This window comes from Ranitomeya variabilis, chromosome 5 (genome assembly GCF_051348905.1).
Source record: "Ranitomeya variabilis isolate aRanVar5 chromosome 5, aRanVar5.hap1, whole genome shotgun sequence".
NCBI lineage: Eukaryota > Metazoa > Chordata > Amphibia > Anura > Dendrobatidae > Ranitomeya > Ranitomeya variabilis.
Window position 1 is genome coordinate 672434449 of NC_135236.1, and position 22458 is coordinate 672456906.

Consider the following 22458-nt stretch of genomic DNA (forward strand, 5'->3'; position numbering starts at 1 on the left):
TGTAACTCACGATCAGTAATGTAATGTATGCACACAGTGACTGCACCAGCAGAATAGTGAGTGCAGCTCTGGGGTATAATACAGGATGTAACTCAGGATCAGTAATGTAATGTATGTACACAGTGACTGCACCAGCAGAATAGTGAGTGCAGCTCTGGGGTATAATACAGGATGTAACTCAGGATCAGTAATGTAATGTATGTACACAGTGACTGCACCAGCAGAATAGTGAGTGCAGCTCTGGAGTATAATACAGGATGTAACTCAGGATCAGTAATGTAATGTATGTACACAGTGACTGCACAAGCAGAATAGTGAGTGCAGCTCTGGGGTATAATACGGGATGTAACTCAGGATCAGTAATGTAATGTATGTACACAGTGACTGCACCAGCAGAATAGTGAGTGCAGCTCTGGAGGATAATACAGGATGTAACTCTGGATCAGTAATGTAATGTATGTACAGTGGCTGCACTTTTTGTGGGTATATATCCTGTGTTGCTTATCCAGGTAGACAGAGGAGAGGTCCTCAGACACTTATGGGGATGACTTGAGCTACAAAGCATCTTCTCAGTTTAGTTTCAGGGTTGTGTCCGGGGATTTTCTCTGCGGCCGGTGGGTGAAGTCGGAGATTACAGCTCGGAGCCGGTGTTAATAGCAGGGGATGATACCTGTGTGGTGAGACACTCCCCGTGAAGGTGACTGTTCTCAGCCGCCTCCTTCTGAGGAGTAACAGGATCCATCCTGCAACCCTTCAGCTCTTACCTCAATACTCTCAGCCCCTCAGCTTATTAGTCTCATTTGCATAAGCAAATTAGGCTGCATTGTTCTTGTGCAACATTGAATTTATCCTAATTAGACCGGGGACGTGCGGTGTCCCTAATTGTTAACGGTGGGTTGGACGCTCCGGTGCTCATGTAATCAGGGCGTCTTTCCCTTCACGGGTACATTAACCTTTCGCAGTGATATGCTATGCTATGGAGAAGTGAAGCAAAGGATTCTGGGAAATTTGAGGACTCATTTAGGCAAAGGAAAAATACTCTGTAACTACTGTCAGGGCACTGTAGGTACTGAGGGATCACTATGTGGCCCTATAACTACTGTCAGGGTACTTTAGGTACTGAGGGATCACTATGTGGCCCTATAACTACTGTCAGGGTACTTTAGGTACTGATGGATCACTATGTGGCTCTGTAACTACTGTCAGGGCACTGTAGGTACTAAGGTTACACTATGCGGCTCTGTAACTATTGTCAGGGCACAGTAGGTACTGAGGGATCACTATGCGGCTCTGTAACTACTGTCAGGACACGGTAGGTACTGAGGGATCACTATATGGCCCTGTAACTACTGTCAGGGTACTGTAGGTACTGAGGGATCACTATGCGGCTCTGTAACTACTGTCAGGACACTGTAGGTACTGAGGGATCACTATGTGGCCCTATAACTACTGTCAGGGTACTGTAGGTACTGAGGGATCACTATGCGGCTCTGTAACTACTGTCAGGGTACTGTAGGTACTGAGGGATCACTATGCGGCTCTGTAACTACTGTCAGGGCACTAGGTACTGAGGGATCACTATGTGGCCCTGTAACTACTGTCAGGGCACTGCAGGTACTGAGGGATCATTATGCGGCTCTGTAACTATTGTCAGGGCACTGTAGGTACTGAGGGATCACTATGTGGCCCTGTAACTACTGTCAGGGTACTGTAGGTACTGAGGGATCACTATGCGGCTCTGTAACTACTGTCAGGGTACTGTAGGTACTGAGGGATCCCTATGCGGCTCTGTAACTATTGTCAGGGTACTGTAGATACTGAGGGATCACTATGCGGCTCTGTAACTACTATCAGGGTACTGTAGGTACTGAGGGATCACTATGCGGCTCTGTAACTACTGTCAGGGCACTGTAGGTACTGAAGGATCACTATGCAGCTCTATAACTACTGTCAGGGCACTGTAGATACTGAGGTTACAGTATGCAGCTCTGTAACTACTGTCAGGGTACTGAGGGATCACTATGTGGCTCTGTAACTACTGTCAGGACACTGTAGGTACTGAGGGATCACTATGTGGCCCTATAACTACTGTCAGGGTACTGTAGGTACTGAGGGATTACTATGCGGCTCTGTAACTACTGTCAGGGTACTGTAGGTACTGAGGGATCACTATGTGGCTCTGTAACTACTGTCAGGGCACTGTAGGTACTGAGGGATCACTATGCTGCTCTGTAACTACTGTCAGGGCACTGTAGGTACTGAAGGATCACTATGCCGCTCTATAACTACTGTCAGGGCACTGTAGATACTGAGGTTACAGTATGCAGCTCTGTAACTACTGTCAGGGTACTGAGGGATCACTATGTGGCTCTGTAACTACTGTCAGGACACTGTAGGTACTGAGTGATCACTATGTGGCCCTATAACTACTGTCAGGGTACTGTAAGTACTGAGGGATCACTATGCGGCTCTGTAACTACTGTCAGGGTACTGTAGGTACTGAGGGATCACTATGCGGCTCTGTAACTACTGTCAGGGCACTGTAGGTACTGAGGGATCACTATGCGGCTCTGTAACTACTTTCAGGGCACTGTAGGTACTGAGGGATCACTATGTGGCCCTATAACTACTGTCATGGGTACTGCAGGTACTGAAGGATCACTATGCGGCTCTGTAACTACTGTCAGGGCACTGTAGGTACTGAGGTATCAGTATGCGACTCTGTAACTACTGTCAGGGCACTGTAGGTACTGAGGGATCACTATGTGGCCCTGTAACCACTGTCAGGGTACTGTAGGTACTGAGGGATTACTATGCGGCTCTGTAACTACTGTCAGGGCACTGTAGGTACTGAGGGATCACTATGTGGCCCTGTAACTACTGTCAGGGCACTGTAGGTACTGAGGGATCATTATGCGGCTCTGTAACTATTGTCAGGGCACTGTAGGTACTGAGGGATCACTATGCGGCTCTCTAACTATTGTCAGGGCACTGTAGGTACTGAGGGATCTCTATGTGGCCCTGTAACTACTGTCAGGGTACTGTAGGTACTCAGGGATCACTATGCGGCTCTGTAACTATTGTCAGGGTACTGTAGATACTGAGGGATCACTATGCGGCTCTGTAACTACTGTCAGGGTACTGTAGATACTGAGGGATCACTATGCAGCTCTAACTACTGTCAGGACACTGTAGGTGCTGAGGGATCACTATGCGGCTCTGTAACTACTGTCAGGGTACTGTAGGTACTGAGGGATCACTATGCGGCTCTGTAACTACTGTCAGGGCACTGTAGGTACTGAGGGGTCACTATGCGGCTCTGTAACTACTGTCAGGGTACTGTAGGTACTGAGGGATCACTATGCGGCTCTGTAACTACTGTCAGGGCACTGTAGGTACTGAGGGGTCACTATGCGGCTCTGTAACTACTGTCAGGGTAATGTAGGTACTGAGGGATCACTATGCGGCTCTGTAACTACTGTCAGGGTACTGTAGGTACTGAGGGATCACTATACGGCTCTGTATCTACTCTGTGGACACTATACCCATCCCTGTGACACTATCTGCACACAGGCAGAGCTTATGTCACATTCAGTGCTGCCCTCTAGTGGACGTTCCCCATAAACTGCCTGCATTGCACAGCTTTAGTTGCTAGAAGCTACACTTGACAGATTGAATATGATACATATGCAGACAGCTCTGCTAAATATACAATTAAACATAACAGTCACCAAAGAAGAGCATCTTTACGACTTTCCTAACTATAGGTTACAAATACGATTGCCCCGCTGAAGACCTGGCTGTAAACAATGGCGCCTCTTGCAGTGAAAGGGTTCAGTGCTGCTGGCATGTAGTCACAGAGTTTAGGGCATAGTTGTAACGAGCTCTCTTACAAGCGCTGCATACACATTGGCTCTTCTGGCTCGATTCTTCCTTTAGCAATTAATGCACTTGGAACACGAATCATTTGCTGGGAATTTCTCCGTGCCTCGTTATTATCCAGAAGGGGCTCTGCTGGACACGTACATGGATGCTGAAGCCTCCCATGACAAGCGACACCTTGTTGTTACATGTTCTGCATTAATATATAACCCCATTTGAAGTTGTACATTGGTAAGGATAGATTTCAGGGTATTGTGGTGCAAGTCTCTCATCCTCTGGCACTAGGCACAAACCAATTAAGCTCTTGCTTGGGGTTAAGAAGCTTTGCCAAGAATATTGCAATATTTCTTTTTCTGTTTTAATACATGACTGTGTACTTCATAGTCTGCCTGTCATGGAGGGTGCCAAGAGTTCCCTAGGTGCCGACAGGAGTAGAGGACTTGATTAGGTTGGTATCTTTTTAATAGATGACATGGACTTAGCTAAGGAGTCCTTCCCATAGCTGTGGGGCCCATTATACTGTATGGAGCACTATGTGGTGCCCATTACCCTGTATGGAGCACTATGTGGGGCCTTTATACTGTATGGAGCACTATTTGGTGCCCATTATTCTGTATGTAGCACTAGGTGTAGCTATTATACTGTATAGAGGACTATGTGGGGCCCAATATACTGTATAGAGAAGTATATGGGGCCAGTATACTGTATAGAGCACTGTGTAGGGCCATTATACTATATGGAGCTCTATGTGGGGTCATTATTCTGTATGGAGCACTATGTGGTGCCCATTATACTGTATGGAGCACTATGTGCTGCCCATTATTCTGTATGTAGCACTATGTGGAGCCATTATACTGTATAGAGGACAATGTGGGGCCAAATATACTGTATAGAGAACTTGTCACGACACAGTTGTCGGGTGACCAGGGGCTAAGGGCTCCATTCCTGGACTGAACCCTAGGGGGTGCCCTAGCTCTCCCTGTTACCCGGGATGCTTTAGATGGCGAAAGCTCTGGGGCCTGCGCCCTTGCCTTATCTCCTAAGCTAGCCCTCAGTCTGTTCTCTTCCCCCACCCAGGGAAAAGGAGGCGCTACTGTGCACCTCAGTACACCAACCCGACAAACAGGGCAACAAAGACAAGGGTTAACTGAAAACTCCACAAACACAAAATATTCACTCACATATAAGAGTGGAATCCACCAGGGTGAGTAGGACAATGTGGGGCCATTATACTGTATTGAGGACTATGTAGGGCCATTATACTGTATTAAGGGTTATGTGAGGCCATTATACTGTATGGAGAACTATGTGAGGCCATTATACTTTACAGAGCACTATGTGAGACCATTATACTGTATGGATGGAGACCAGAAGGTATTTGCTCCTTATAGTAGAGAATATGATGTGCAGTTGTCAGCACCAGAAGGTATTTGACCCGTACAGTAGAGAATATGATGTGCAGGTACCAGCACCAGAAGGTATTTGAGCCTTACAGTAGAGAATATGATTTGCAGGTACCAGCACCAGAAGGTATTTGCACCTCACAGTAGAGAATATGATTTGTAGGTACCAGCACCAGAAGGTATTTGCACCTCACAGTAGAGAATATGATGTACAAGTACCAGCACCAGAAGATATTTGTACCTTACAGTAAAGAATATGATGTGCAGGTACCAGCACCAGAAGATATTTGTACCTTACAGTAAAGAATATGATGTGCAGGTACCAGCACCAGAAGGTATTTGTACCTTACAGTAAAGAATATGTTGTGCAGTTACCAGCACCAGAAGGTATTTGCACTGTACAGTAGAGAATATGATGTGCAGGTACAAGCACCAGAAGGTATTTGCACTGTACAGTAGAGAATATGATGTGCAGGTAACAGCACCAGACGTTGACCCGTACAGTATAGAATATGATGTGCGGGTACCAGCATCAAAAGGTATTTGCACTGGACAGTAAAGAATATACTGTGCAGGTACAAGCACCAGAAGGTATTTGACCCGTACAGTAGAGAATATGTTGTGCAGGTACCAGCACCAAAAGGTATTTGCACTTTACAGTAGAGGATATGATGTGCGGGTACCAACAAAAGAAGGTATTTGCACTGTACAGTAGAGAATATGTTGTGCAGGTACCAGCACCAGAAGGTATATGCACTGTACAGTAGAGAATATGATGTGCAGTTACCAACAGCAGAAGGTATTTGCACTGTACAGTAGAGAATACGATGTGCAGGTACCAGCACCAGAAGGTATTTGCACTGTACAGTAGAGAATATGTTGTGCAGGTACCAGCACCAGAAGGTATTTGCACTGTACAGTAGAGAATACGATGTGCAGGTACAAGCACCAGAAGGTATTTGCACTGTACAGTAGAGAATATGTTGTGCAGTTACCAGCAGCAGAAAGTATTTGACCCAGTACAGTAGAGAATACGATGTGCAGGTACCAGCACCAGAAGGTATTTGCACTGTACAGTAGAGAATATGTTGTGCAGGTACCAGCACCAGAAGGTATTTGCACTGTACAGTAGAGAATACGATGTGCAGGTACAAGCACCAGAAGGTATTTGCACTGTACAGTAGAGAATATGTTGTGCAGTTACCAGCAGCAGAAAGTATTTGACCCAGTACAGTAGAGAATACGATGTGCAGGTACCAGCACCAGAAGGTATTTGCACTGTACAGTAGAGAATATGTTGTGCAGGTACTAGCACCAGAAGGTATTTGCACTGTATAGTAGAGAATATGTTGTGCAGGTACCAGCACCAGAAGGTATTTGCACTGTACAGTAGAGAATATGTTGTGCAGGTACCAGCACCAGAAGGTATTTGCACTGTATGGTAGAGAATATGTTGTGCAGGTACCAGCACCAGAAGGTATTTGCACTGTACAGTAGAGAATATGTTATGCAGGTACCAGCAGCAGAAAGTATTTGACCCAGTACAGTAGAGAATATGATGTGCAGGTACCAGCACCAGAAGGTATTTGCACTGTATAGTAGAGAATATGTTGTGCAGGTACCAGCACCAGAAGGTATTTGCACTGTACAGTAGAGAATATGTTGTGCAGGTACTAGCACCAGAAGGTATTTGCACTGTACAGTAGAGAATATGTTGTGCAGGTACCAGCACCAGAAGGTATTTGCACTGTATGGTAGAGAATATGTTGTGCAGGTACCAGCACCAGAAGGTATTTGCACTGTACAGTAGAGAATATGTTATGCAGGTACCAGCAGCAGAAAGTATTTGACCCAGTACAGTAGAGAATATGATGTGCAGGTACCAGCACCAGAAGGTATTTGCACTGTATAGTAGAGAATATGTTGTGCAGGTACCAGCACCAGAAGGTATTTGCACTGTACATTAGAGAATATGTTGTGCAGGTACCTGCACCATAAGGTATTTGCACTTTACAGTAGAGAATATCTTGTGCAGGTACTAGCACCAGAAGGTATTTGCACTGTACAGTAGAGAATATGTTGTGCAGGTACCAGCACCAGAAGGTATTTGCACTGTACAGTAGAGAATATGTTGTGCAGGTACCAGTACCAGAAGGTATTTGCACTGTACAGTAGAGAATATGTTGTGCAGGTACCAGTACCAGAAGGTATTTGCACTGTACAGTAGAGAATATGTTGTGCAGGTACCAGTACCAGAAGGTATTTGCACTGTACAGTAGAGAATATGTTGTGCAGGTACCAGTACCAGAAGGTATTTGCACTGTACAGTAGAGAATATGTTGTGCAGATACCAGCACCAGAAGGTATTTGCACTGTATAGTAAAGAATATGATGTGCAGGTACCAGCAGCAGAAAGTATTTTACCTGTACAGTAGAGAATATGTTGTGCAGGTACCAGCACCATAAGGTATTTGCACTTTACAGTAGAGAATATGTTGTGCAGGTACCAGCACCAGAAGGTATTTGCACTGTACAGTAGAGAATATGTTGTGCAGGTACTAGCACCAGAAGGTGTTTGCACTGTACAGTAGAGAATATGTTGTGCAGGTACTAGCACCAGAAGGTATTTGCACTGTACAGTAGAGAATATGTTGTGCAGGTACTAGCACCAGAAGGTGTTTGCACTGTACAGTAGAGAATATGTTGTGCAGGTACTAGCACCAGAAGGTATTTGCACTGTACAGTAGAGAATATGTTGTGCAGGTACTAGCACCAGAAGGTGTTTGCACTGTATAGTAGAGAATATGTTGTGCAGGTACCAGCATCAGAAGGTATTTGCACTGTACAGTAGAGAATATGTTGTGCAGGTACTAGCACCAGAAGGTATTTGCACTGTACATTAGAGAATATGTTGTGCAGGTACCAGCACCAGAGGTATTTGCACTGTACAGTAGAGAATATGTTGTGGAGGTACCAGTATCAGAAGGTATTTGCACTGTATAGTAGAGAATATGTTGTGCAGGTACCAGCACCAGAAGGTATTTGCACTGTACAGTAGAGAATATGTTGTGCAGGTACCAGCACCAGAAGGTATTTGCACTGTACAGTAGAGAATATGATGTGCAGGTACCAGCACCAGAAGGTATTTGCACTGTACAGTAGAGAATATGTTGTGCAGGTACCAGCACCAGAAGGTATTTGCACTGTACAGTAGAGAATATGTTGTGCAGTTACCAGCAGCAGAAAGTATTTTACCTGTACAGTAGAGAATATGATGTGCAGGTACCTGCACTATAAGGTATTTGCACTTTACAGTAGAGAATATGTTGTGCAGGTACCAGCACCAGAAGGTATTTGCACTGTATAGTAGAGAATATGTTGTGCAGGTACCAGCACCAGAAGGTATTTGCACTGTACAGTAGAGAATATGTTGTGCAGGTACCAGCATAAGAAGGTATTTGCACTGTACAGTAGAGAATATGTTGTGCAGGTACCAGTAAGTATTTGCACTCTACAGTAGAAAATATGTTGTGCAGGTACCAGCACCAGAAGGTATTTGCACTGTACAGTAGAGAATTTGTTGTGGAGGTACAAGTACCAGAAGGTATTTGCTCCTTACAATAGAGCCAAGGCTGAAACTCACGTACGTCTTCAGGCATACATGGTCAAAATGGGTTATCCAGCTTTGCCCTGTCTGGAATGTCCATGAAAATCTGAATAATCGCACCAAACACTTTTTAAATCAAGAGTGGGGAACACTGAGGTCCAACACGGCCCTTTAATCAAACCTATAGACTGCCTGTCCCGCCTTTCTCATACGATCGGTATATCACCTCCGGAGAATTAAATTATAAAGCTCTTTAGAAAATGGAAAAAAAAGTGCCCAAACTAACAGGATATGAGTCACCTGAGCCCACGTCACCCAATTCATTGCCACCTGCTGCCAGCATGTCCTGATGACTGCTTGTGATGATAGCATAGATCTGCACGATGTACAGTGAACCTCCCAGAGGATAAAACATCCATATAGTGGGACCCCAACACAAAAAGGGCCATAAAATGTACTTATTGGGTTATTCCTCCTCTCCCTGGCGGCAGGCGGTTCGGTCTTTTCTGCTGTGGCCGCTGTCGAGGGGATAATATGATAATGTTTCGCTTGATGTGACTGTAATATGTATTTATGATGCTGTTACTTGTGTAGGAACCTTCCCTTGATCTTGATTATTTACTCGCGGCTCCTGGAGGATTGTTTCAGGCTCAGGAATCTCATGCTGAATGCACATATCAGATGAAAACCACCAGGTTATTTACTAAGTCACGAAACAATAGTATTTCCTTGCAGCTAATGGGATTTCTTTCCGCCATTTTGTTATTATATAGGTGTGAAGAATATGGGGGCTATAATTTCTTGCCAATCAACTATTATATCCGGTTTCCATATCTGGAAACCATTCTCGGTAGGTGGCCAAGCGAAATTCACGCCTCCAGCAGATAGCTGGGACCAAGCTATTCCTGGTAGGATGCATCACTATCGAGGGTGTAAAGCTAATTAACTGATGAAAGAATTCCCACAGCCAGACAAGAGATGTAATTTCATAAGGAGTTATGGAGACTTATCGTATGTCCTAGCTGTATACCGGTTATGTTTTCGAGATCTCGGGAACGGGCCGAACGCCCGCTGGGGTCTCAACCCATTCTAGCATCCAGGAGTAGGGAGTTATGTAGAACAGCTAGTAAAAGCCAGGTAGCAAACCCGTGTTTGGTCTCCAAGTGTAACGCGGGCCCGGTTGGATCCGATGGTACCAAAACCGCCATCCTATGACCTTCCATAGAGAGGTTATGATCCATCATAGGTTTTGGAGTTTCTGCTGCCAGAGCAAGAGAGAGGGAGACTAGGACCATCCCTGGGGGGGCAGGGAAGGGAGTGATTGACCCAAGGGTTAAGTGCACGTGTGTTGATGTGGGCCTTCGTTTTCTGCCAAGGGAGGTCACGCCGTGCAGCATGTTGGAAGAAACCGGAAATAGCTCCCCCATACCTCCCATAAGGGTGCCAACATCCAACGGTCAAACATCAAGCCGGTAACTGACTTTTGTATCATCTACTTATACTCTTGTACTACAACCTGTATTTGCATATCTGACCATTGTATATGTATAGCCATTGTGTATTTAGTTTATTGTCTAGTGTGCCCTTAAGGCGATTAAATATATAATTTAACCTTGGGCTGCTCTTTTATCTCTATCCTCGAATCCACGCGTCCGTGTTCTCGGTTAAGCTTTTCATGCTACCGGGGCTGGTTTCTGGTCCCATATTATTCTGTTAACGGATCAGGCTTATATCTAAAGAGGAACTGGTGGCAGTCCTAGTGGGCCTGTGCGGACAGGGGCTGTCTGTGTAAAACTGTGGCAAGATGACCTTACGTGTCCCCAGAGGGTGCGTAAGGTCACGTTGGTGCAAGTGTGGACATCGTACTGCGTGATCCCTCCAAAGTAATAGTGACGTCAGGCGGAGTGGCGAGGTGCGGGTTCATCACAATAGGGTTAGCCTGGAACTATATTGATACCTGCAGCATCGCGCGTGGTGTCATTGTTACTATCAGGTGGTGGAGGACACGGGCACAGTCACAGCCATCTCCTGAGGTTCACTGTCTATATCTTGTTGTTACAGTCGGAGGTCTCCTGGATCCCAAACAAGCATTACTCAGGAATATATGGGCTGATGAAGCTGGTGCTCACCAAGACTCTGCCGGCCAGCCTGGAGCGGGTCATCGTCCTGGACACCGATATCACCTTTGCCACAGACATTGCCGAGCTGTGGGCTGTATTCCACAAGTTCAAAGGTCAGATGCTAAATTATTATATACATTGCCATAGACTCACTATTATCTATCTATCTATTATTTGTCATCTATCTATTACCTTTCTAGTATCTAATTATTATCTATCTATTATCTATCTATCTATCTATCTATCTATCTATCTATTATTTATCTATTATCTATCTATTATCTATTTATTATCTATCTATCAGTTATCTATCTATCTTGCAGCACACATTGGCTGCACAATCTACCATTTAAGTGTTAACGGCCTCTTCGGTCCAGAGCAGGTGTTGGACACAGAATTCTTCCTTGTTTCTTCTCTTCTCCTTTGTACTGATGATCTGGTATAAAGGTCGGCACCTGGGGTGATTAGTGTTACAGCCTCTCCTCCTGGCAGGTAAAGGTCAGCTCTGACACTTCCTAATGAGACATGAAAACCATGATTCAGTGCCAGAAGCTGGAAGTTCTCAGATCACAACTTCTCCTTCTGCTCCCTGGACCCGGACCACCCGCTGCCACCACAACTAGGAAGAGTTTTTACTGAAGTTTCTGTAGCTGGGGTTCTTGAACCATTTGCCCGGGTTATCAAATAAACCGAATCTCAGTAGAATTCTTATTCTAGTCTTTTATCTCTTTCTGAGAAAGTTGGGTGCCAACCAATACGGAGATTACAGAAAGATAGATAGTGGATCGATGGGTGGATAGATAGATATATACATACTGTAGATGGGTAGATGGATAAATCTTACGTAAGTAGAAATAAAAATAACGGATTAATAGATGACAGAAGATAGCTAAATACGAAGATAGAAAATAGATAGATAATAGATAGATAGCAGATAATAGATAGATGATAATAGATAGATAGATAGATAGATAGATAGATAGATAGATAGATAGATAGAGGCGTGAGCTCGGGGGATTTGTGGCCCCACTGTGCCACAAACCAGACTACCCTGGAAGGTGCGTGACTATGACAGCTGCCTGGGTTTTCACTGGAGCCTCTGATGGTGAGGTCAGGCTTGTGCAGCAGGCAGCTGCCAGGTGCTACTCCAGGGTGGTGTCTGGCTGTGGCTGCTGATCCCACTTAGAGAACAGGAACACTAGGACAGGTGCGGGCATCAGGCAGGACTGGCAGAAGAGCACGGCTGAAACTCAGACGAGTAGGCTGGCACGGCTGAGACACTGAGTTGGCAGAGACACGGCAGAGAATACAGGGCTGGCAGAGGCACGGCTGAGACACTGGGTTGGCAGAGACATGGCAGAGAACACAGGGCTGGCAGAGGCACGGCAGAGAACACAGGGCTGGCAGAGGCACGGCAGAGAACACAGGGCTGGCAGAGGCACGGCAGAGAACACAGGACTGGCTAGGACGGCAGAGAACACAGGGCTGGTTGATGTGGTGTATGAAGGAACAGGTAGGGACCTGTTCACACAGGAGGTGCAGGAAAGGAAACAAGCAGAAAGGAATGAGGTATGAAGGAACAGGTTGGGACCTGTTCACACAGGAGATGCAGGTACGGAAACAAGCCAGAAAGAAAGGAGAAAGAAGGAACAGGTTGGGACCTGTTCAGACTGGAAGAGAACTTCATGGCTGCCAATAGGAGTGGTAGAGCAGCAAGAGATAGCACAGCAATAAAAGCTAAGCAGAGCAGAACAGAGAGGAGCTGCAGCTAGAGATTACTGCAGCAACAGAAGCTAAGCAGAGCGGAGCCACAAGGAATGTGGAGAGGAGCTGCAGCAAGAGAATACTGCAGCTGCAGAAGTTAAGCAAAGCGGAGCCACAAGGAATGTGGAGAGGATCTGCAGCAAGAGATTACTGCAGCTGCAGAAGCTAAGCAGAGCGGAGCCACAAGGTATGTGGAGAGGAGCTGCAGCAAGAGATTACTGCAGCTGTAGAAGCTAAGCAGAGTAGAAAGGAGCAGAACCGCAAGAGTGCGGAGCAGAGGTAAAGCCACAAACGTACAGAGTAGGCAGAGCCGCAAGAGTGCGGAGTGTAGGCAGACTGAGAACACGAGGAGAGACACAGCAGGGAAGGAAGCCACAGACAAGGAGACCGAGATAAGACTAAGTTCAGACAAGGAAATGGAACAAGACAATAAACAAAGACACAGGGACCAGGATATTCTGCCTCCTGGAGGGCGGACAACAAGATCAAGGCAAAAAGACAGGGAAAAGCCTCCAGAGAGGGAGTAACTCAGAGCAAGGCCTGGCAAACTCAGAAGCTAAACACAAACTGAGCTAACACATTGCGCAGACCCAGACCAATGGGTGGAGCTGCACTAAATACCGGAGGCCTCTTGGTAATTGGTCAGGAACAGATTAGACAGATGCAACTGATTCCTATAAGAACCAGAGAGTTCAGGCGCTGGCCCCCTATACACACAGCCAGGAAGCATGCAGAGAGCAGAGAGACAGAATATGCAGCTGGCATGAAACAGAAACGACATCACGGCCTGGAGCAGTGGGTAAGATAGTGTGAGAAATGAGAGGCCATGCCGTGATGCCAGCAGAGTTGTTACAGATAGATAGCAGATAATAGATAGATACAGGGGCAGACACTGACAGCTTGGGGCCCCTGTGCAAGAAATGTGTATGGATCTCTCTCCTTTTATAGCGATAAAGCTATATACACTGCTCAAAAAAATAAAGGGAACACTAAAATACCACAACCTAGATATCTCTGAATGAAATATTCCAATTGCAAATTTTTATTCATTGCATAGTGGAATGTGTTCAGAACAATAAAACCTAACAATTATCAATGTAAATCACAACTAATATCCCACAGAGGTCTGGAGTTGGAATGATACTCAAAATCAAAGTGGAAAATCAAATTACAGGCTGATCCAACTTCAGTGGAAATGCCTCATGACAAGGAAAAGATGCTCAGTATTGTGTGTGGCCTCCACGTGCCTGTATGACCTTCCTACTGTACAACGCCTGGGCATGCTCCTGATGAGGCGGCGGATGGTCTCCTGAGGGATCTCCTCCCAGACCTGGACTAAAGCATCTGCCAACTCCTAGACAGTCTGTGGTGCAACGTGACGTTGGTGGATGGAGCGAGACATGATGTCTCAGATGTGCTCAATCGGATTCAGATCTGGGGAACAGGCGGGCCAGTCCATAGCTTCAATGCCTTCATCTTGCAGGAACTGCTGACACACTCCGGCCACATGAGGTCTGGCATTGTCCTGCATTAGAAGGAACCCAGGGCCAACCGCACCAGAATATGGTCTCACAAAGGGTCTGAGGATCTCATCTCGGTACCTAATGGCAGTCAGGCTACCTCTGGCGAGCACATGGAGGGCTGAGCGGCCCTCCAAAGAAATGCCACTCCACTCCATTACTGACCCACTGCCAAACCGGTCATGCTGAAGGATGTTGCCGGCAGCAGATCGCTCTCCACGGCGTCTCCAGACTCTGTCACGTCTGTCACATGTGCTCAGTGTGAACCTGCTTTTATCTGTAAAGAGCACAGGGCGCCAGTGGCGAATTTGCCAATCCTGGTGTTCTGTGGTAAATGCCAAGCGTCCTGTACGGTGTTGGGCTGTGAGCACAACTCCCATCTGTGGATGTCGGGCACTCAGACCATCCTCATGGAGTCGGTTTCTAACCGTTTGTGCAGACACATGCACATTTGTGGCCTGCTGGAGGTCATTTTGTAGGGCTCTGGCAGTGCTCCTCCTGTTCCTCCTAGCACAAAGGCGGAGGTAGCGGTCCTGCTGCTGGGTTGTTGCCCTCCTATGATCCCCTCCATGTCTCCTGGTGTACTGGCCTGTCTTCTGATAGTTCCTCCAGCCTCTGGACACTACACTGACAGACACAGCAAACCTTCTTGCCACAGCTCACATTGATGTGCCATCCTGGATGAGCTGCACTACCTGAGCCACTTGTGTGGGTTGTAGAGTCCGTCTCATGCTACCACGAGTGTGAAAGCACAACCAACATTCAAAAGTGACCAAAACATCAGCCAGAAAGCATTGGCACTGAGATGTGGTCTGTGGTCCCCACCTGCAGAACCACTCCTTTATTGAGGGTGTCTTGATAATTGCCAATAATTTCCATCTGTTGTCTATTCCATTTCCACAACGTCATGTGAAATTGATTGTCAATCAGTGTTGCTTCCTAAGTAGACAGTTTGATTTCACAGAAGTTTGATCTACTTGGAGTTATATTCTGTTGTTTGTGTTCCCTTTATTTTTTTGAGCAGTATATATATATATATATATATATATATATATATATATATATATATATATATATACTAGATTGTGGCCCGATTCTAACACATCGGGTATTCTAGAATATGCATGTCCCCGTAGTATACCTTTATGACATCATCGTCGCCTTGGCAACCATTATGACATCTACGTCGATACTGTGCCCGTCGCTGATTGGTCAAGGCCTGGCGGCCTCGACCAATCAGAGACACGGGATTTCCAGGACAGACAGACAGACAGACAGACAGACAGACAGACGGAAAAACCCTTAGACAATTATATATATAGATATATATATATATATACATGCAGTATGTAGCTTACATAGTCTCATTTATTATGTATATTGCTGTCTCTTATTACACAGTGCCCGCTCTTCTTATGTACAGCATCGTCCGTTACATATCGGATTATATAGAACCCTGTTCTTTACTACATACCGTCCTCTCTTGTTAGATATATAATGCAATGAGGGCTGATGGAGCATGGGAAAACTTCTTTTCTAATGAAGGAGCTGATGGACTGGTTGTCTGGTCACCGGCTGTTCCATCAGCAGTCATTTTATATCTAACAAGAGAGGAGACTATGTAATAAAAGAGGGCGCTGTGAATAACAAAAACACTGTAAGAGGCAGCACTGTACATAACAGCAGAGGAAGCTATATAATAAGGGATGGCACCACATATAACGAGAGAGGATGTAATAAGGGATGGTGTTATACATAATAAAAGAGGAAACTGTAACAAATGTGTTACAGTGAGTACACTATATGCTAAGAGACTGTGCTATACATAAGTGAGTACACTATACACTAAGGGACTGTGCTATAGATAATAAGTGAGTACACTATATACTAAGGGACTGCTATGCATAATAAGTGAGTATACTATATACTAATGGACTGTGCTATACATAATAATTGAGTACACTATATACTAAGGGACTGTGCTATACATAATAAGTGAGTACACTATATACTATGGGACTGTGCTATACATAATAAGTGAGTTCACTATATGCTAAGGGACTGCTATACATAATAAGTGAGTACACTATATACTAAGGGATTGTGCTATACATAATACGTGAGTACACTATATACTAAGGGACTGTGCTATACATAATAAGTGAGTACACTATATACTAAGGGAACTCTCATTTCGAGATCCGTGATTTTCATGTATGTGTGAATGGATCTATAAAACTCTGAGTCCGTGTGCCATCTGATAAAAATTCCTGCAAGCACACGGACATATCACACAAATGTGAGAATGTAGAGTAAGGGATTTTACAGATAACATTATCACTCCTCGTCACACAGTGCAGATACAGAATAATATCTACATCCAGGCACTTACCGCTGACGTCTCGTCTGATTAGAGCCGCTTCCTCCTGTTTGTTCTCTTTGGTCAGACCTTCATGTTGTCATCTCCCAGCCACGACTCGTCTTGTCACAATCATCTTCGCAGCCCTGAAAATAACAAGGTCACATACATTGTATATAGACGGGTCTCCCCCTGAATACAGATATGTTCCCCACCATTAAAATATACTAGTAGCCACGTACCGATAAAATATAAAGTGATGAGCAGCACTGTGCCCCCCATTACCTATACTCTCTGCCCCCAATAATATAAATGATTCAGTCTGTGACTCTCCCAGTTACCTGTGCGGCTATGTGCACACGGAATATATATAAGGTTTTGCATTGCAGGAAAAGTGAATGAGATCCCTGAAGCCTCATGCACACGCCGCTTATTTTTTCCTTGCAGATTTGCAGCAGATTAAAAACTGCATAATGTCAGTTCTTGCAGCATATTTGACCCCTACTAATGGTGAAAAATACATAACAAAGGCATGGCAAAAATGTGGAAAAAAAATAAATGTATTTTACACAACTTTCTTTCTCCTGCAAATCCTGACCGTGTGCACATAGCCTTAGTCCTTGTATTGTGTCCCCACCATTCATTATAAGTCCTTGATAGCATAATAATGAGTTTGGGGGTGGGAGAAGATGCTATCAGGTACTGAGCCTCCTCCGCCACATCCCAATTCATTACAAGTCCCTGACAGCGTCTTCTCCCACCTTTCAGTTCATTATAAAGGGTCCTATGTACCTTATCACCTCGTCTCCAAATCCTCAATAAATTTTAAGTCCCCTATAGCATCACAATAAATTGTGAGATCGGGGAGGACGCTATCAGGGGGCTTAGCAACCTCCCCCACCACCCCCATCATTACCCCCTCCACCACCACCATTGTTTCCTTCTCCCCACCTCAATCATTGCCCTCTCCACCACCCCTATCATTGCCCTCTCCACCACCGCCCATCATTGCCCTTTCCACCACCTCCATCATTGCCCTCTCCACTACCCCATCATTGCCCTCTTCACCACTCCAATCGTTGGCCTCCCCATCACCTCCATTGATGCCCTCTCCACCACCTCTATCATTACCCTCTCCATCACCTCCATCATTGTTCTTCCCCTCCACCCCATCATTGCCTTCTTCCCCACCACCTCCATCATTGCCCTTTCCACCCCCATCTTTGCCTTCTTCGCCACCACCCCTATCATTGCCCTTTCCACCACCTCTATCATTGCTTTCTCCCCCACCACCCCATCATTGCCCTCTGCATCACTCCCCTCATTGCCCTCTCTATCACCTACATACACACACAGCACCACTCACCTCTCTGCACGTTCCCTGCAGCCGCAGCATCTTCACAGCTTTCTCTCTGACACAGCCGAATGCTGACGTCATCCAGCCACGCTGCTGTGTTAAGCAGGAAGTGCGGGCAGGAAGCAGGACTGATCCCTGCAGCTCCGCTCCACTGCCATTGTCTCCTGTAGGCAGCGGAGCTGCAGGGATCGCTCCCTGCCCACCGCACATGAGGGCAATCAGGCCCCCAAAGCCGGATAAACAGGCCAGATTGCCCTCAGTGTTAGCCACCCTGCAGGGGCCCCCCTCCAGCCGCACCGACTGCACATGCGGTATGTACGCCCCTGGATAGATAATAGATAATAGATAGACAATAGATGATAATAGATAGATAGATGATAGATAGATAGATAGATAGATAATTGTATCTATTATATTATAATAGATGTAATATAATATAATAATATAATACATATTATAATAGATGATAGATTGATAATAGATAGATATATAATAGATAGTAGATAATAGATACATAAATAGATAATAAATAGTTAATAGATAGATAATAGATAAAAATAGATAGATAATAGATAAATGATAGATAGATAGATAGATAATAGATACATAAATAGATAATAGATAGAGGGAGTCATGGCCTCCGAAAGTGATGGCACACTTGAAATTGTTCCAAAAAAGGAAGTATTTCTCCCAGAATATCATTGTAATTACACGTTTTGTTATACACATGTTTATGTCCTTTGTGTGTAATGAAACACCAAAAAAACTGAGAAAAAAAGGCAAATTGAACATGATTTCACACAAAACCACAAAATTGTTGGCACCTTTCCAAAATTGTGCGTAAAGAACTTTGTTTCCAGCATGTGATGCTCATTCACACTTACCTGTGGCAAGTAACAGGTGTGGGCAATATGAAAATCACACCTGAAACCAGATAAAAAGAGGAGAAGTTCACTCAATATTTCCATTCCACACTAAGCATGGGGAACAGAAAGAGGAGAGAACTGTCTGAGGGCTTCAGAACCAAAATTGTTGAAAAATATACAAAATCTCAAGGTTACAAGTCCATCTCCAGAGATCTTGATGTTTCTTTGTCCGGCGTTGCAATTTTGGATCTCAAGTCCTCAGACAGTTCTCTTCTCCTTTTCTGTTTTTCATGCTTACTGTTGACACACAATGCAAAGATTGAGTCACCTCCTCCCCTTTTTATCTGGTTTCAGGTGTGATTTTCATATTTCCCACACCTGTTGCTTGCCACAGGTGAGTTTGAACGAGCATCACATGCTTGAAACAAAGTTTTTTACCACAATTTTGCCTGCCCGTTTTTGGGGTTTTGTGTGAAATTATTTCCAATTTGCATTTTTTTCCCATTTTTTTGTGTGTTACTCCAATACACACAAAGGAAATAAACATGTGTATAACAAAACATGTGAGATTGCAATAATTTTCTGGGAGAAATACACCATTTTCTGGAACAATTTCAAGGGTGCCAACACTTTTGGCCATGACCATACATAGATTGATGATATATAGATGGATAGATAGAAAGATAATAGATAGATTGATGGATAATAGATGATTAATGTATGATATTATCCCCACAGGCTGGTTATTCTGTGTCGGGATAACGAGTCTCTGGTTGTCAGTGATGTCTCTGCCGCTCTCTGTGTAACGATGGACCGGCGGCCGCTGTGTATTGATAGGAGGTAACGGAGCGGGTCGCACCTGTTCACATCTCTGCTGCGCATTCAGCGGCTGCTAACAACGCGCCGCTACATCAGACATATCAGGAAAGGTCAGCAGTGTTTCGGGTGCTGGTTAATTGACTGCCGTTGTAAGGGATGGGCCGGCTGCCAATGCAGAGCTTGAATTATGCATATGTTGGCACCTTGCATGGTGTGAACAGTGTGAACAGACCCTTAGGGGCCTGACTGCAGCCATCACCTATGAATACATTGTGCCGTGACGTCCTCGTACTCACATGAAGGGGTTACACATTTCGATTACATCTCACCTGGTGAGGTGGATCCTCCAAGCCCTTGGACCAGATGAGAAGTTGTAACGCATCACCTAACAGATGGCGAAAGGGAAGCAGGTTGGTCACATTGGATTTCTGGAGGCCATTGTCGCAGAACAGCTATTGGCGTAGCAGAGTATTAATTCACAAGGGATCAGAGTAGCCTCAAGGGCAAGAAAGTGAAAGGGCAGAGCGGACTAGCACCAGGGGTTCAGATTCAAAATTGGCCCAGCAGTATAGCAGATATAATACAACAACACAGCAGAGCTGAGTTTGCAACAGAGTCTAAAATAGAGCTGGTAAAGTTACCCATTGATGCAGCAGAGTTACGTTATGCACAGAGTCCAAAGCAAAGTTTTTACAGCAAAAAGTCAGGGTTAAACACTGATATAGCTGAGCTCCAAGACAGAAAGTTTGAGAGAGAGATGACCCATAGCAGAGCTGAATTTGTGACCGAGTCCGGTGCATAGCTGCTCATTGATATAGCAGAATTACCATCTGAAGGATTGTCACAGAGCTGTACAGTGATATAACAGGGTTAGCCAGTAAACTACCAGAATTAGCAGAGCTGCGTTTGTCACAGAATCGAAATGAGGAGCTGCACAGTGATACAGAGTTACATATTGAAGTATCAGAAGTAGCAGAGCTGCGTTTGTCACAGAATCAAAATGAGGAGCTGCACAGTGATACATCAGAGTTACATATTGAAGTATCAGAAGTAGCAGAGCTGAGTTTGTCACAGAGTTAAAATGCGAAGCTGCCTGCATAGTGATACATCAGAGTTACCCATCAAAGTAGCAGAGCTGGGTTTGTCGCAAAGTGAAAATGAGGAGTTGCACAGAGTTACATCAGAGTTACATATTGAGGTATAAGTAGCAGAGCTGGGTTTGTCACAGAGTTAAAATGAGGAGTTGCACAGTGTTACATCAGAGTTACATATTGAGGTATCATAAGTAGCAGAGCTGGGTTTGTCAGAGTTAAAATGAGGAGTTGCACAGTGTTACATCAGTTACATATTGAGGTATCATAAGTAGCAGAGCTGAGTTTGTCACAGAGTTAAAATGAGGAGCTGCACAGCGATACAGCGGAGTTACCCTTTGAAGTATCAGAAGTAGCAGAGCTGGGTTTGTCACAGAGTTAAAATGCAAAGCTGCACAGCGATACATCAGTTACCCATCACAGTGTCATTAGTTGGGTTTGTCAGTAGCGTGGACCCAAACTGCTTGAATACTCATTGAACTTATTGGAGGACACAGCTGAAACACCTATTAATCGTCAAAATATGGAAACTACGAAGAGGCCCCGACCGGATGAGACGTGCCCAACAACCCGCGAGCCTGGTGTGATTGCTTCTTCCATCTTCATTCCGCTGTTACCCAATCTTCTAAATCATTTCATTTCCTATCTGCCGTCCTTCACAGAGTATCCCCCGACCACATCCTCGTCCTATCTGTGCCGCCTCCGCCTCAACGCTGCACATGGAATTAGAAATCAGCTGGCGATGGATGTGACCGGATTTACAATTCATTGGTCTGACTCCTTCTGTAAACGTCTGTGAGGACTGCACCTGTCCCTTGTACGCACCGGGCACAGGAGCAAATCCTCCGCACAATCCTTCACTCCAGCATCCACCAATCCAGAACATCTCTAAGGGATCCTCTTTTCTCAGGATCCTCTGCACATCTGACTTCTGTGACAGGCGATGGACGTCACAGGGACTGACACGATGGGCAGCAGAGTCTCGTGTTCGGACAATATTATTCCAGAAGGACCATCCATCGATCACTGTTTCACTCTCGATTTGTCACTTAGCACAGTCCATCCATCCGTCATCCTATCGGCATCACCTCCGCACCTCGCCTGCCGCCGGCGGCCATCTATCAACCGCAGATGATGAGAGCGACGCTGCGAGACCCGTGTGGTGGAGGCCAACGCTCCGATGTATCGGTCATATCTGCACCTCCCGAAGGGATGATTATTTGTACCAGATCCTTATGGTCGGTCCTTGGTCGTTACACTATGGAGTGACCGACTCTAGTCACTGACGTTCCCGCCATTGCTCTGAAATCTAATAATCCAGCACAAAACTGGAAATCGCCCACGACTAATCTAGAATATCAGATTGAAGAAATGAGTAGGCTGCCATGTGGACATTGCAACCTCAGGGCAGCAGTAGGAACAGCAACCCATGAAGGCAAACAAACTGCTATATGGTATTGTTTCACTTATTCCTTCCTTCTTTCCTTTCTTACTTTTTCATTCCTCCATCTCTCCCTCCCTCACCCCCTTCCTTTTTTTTTACTTCATTCCCCTTCTCTCTTCTTTCCTTCCTCCCTCCCTTCTTCACTCCTCTCTAACTGCCACTCATCCTTTCTCTTTCTTCCTTCCTTTCTTCCATCCTCTCTTCCTTTCTTCCTCCCCTCCTTCCT

General features: G+C 45.3%; 1 protein-coding gene and 1 long non-coding RNA gene across 2 annotated transcripts in view; one reads left to right on the forward strand and one right to left on the reverse strand.

Moving 5' to 3' along the window:
• LARGE1 (LARGE xylosyl- and glucuronyltransferase 1) overlaps positions 1 to 22458 on the forward strand; it is a 431493-nt gene that overhangs the window by 259423 nt on the left and 149612 nt on the right. Inside the window, exon 6 of the mRNA XM_077266800.1 lies at positions 10954 to 11125. Within this exon, the coding sequence (XP_077122915.1) occupies positions 10954 to 11125 (172 nt within the window). The remainder of the gene's footprint in view (positions 1 to 10953; positions 11126 to 22458) is intronic.
• On the reverse strand, positions 11365 to 20084 carry LOC143774037 (uncharacterized). The gene is made up of 3 exons (XR_013215463.1): positions 20027 to 20084; positions 16689 to 16801; positions 11365 to 11527 (listed from the first exon to the last, which is right to left on the reverse strand). It is a non-coding gene; the product is annotated as an uncharacterized LOC143774037 (long non-coding RNA).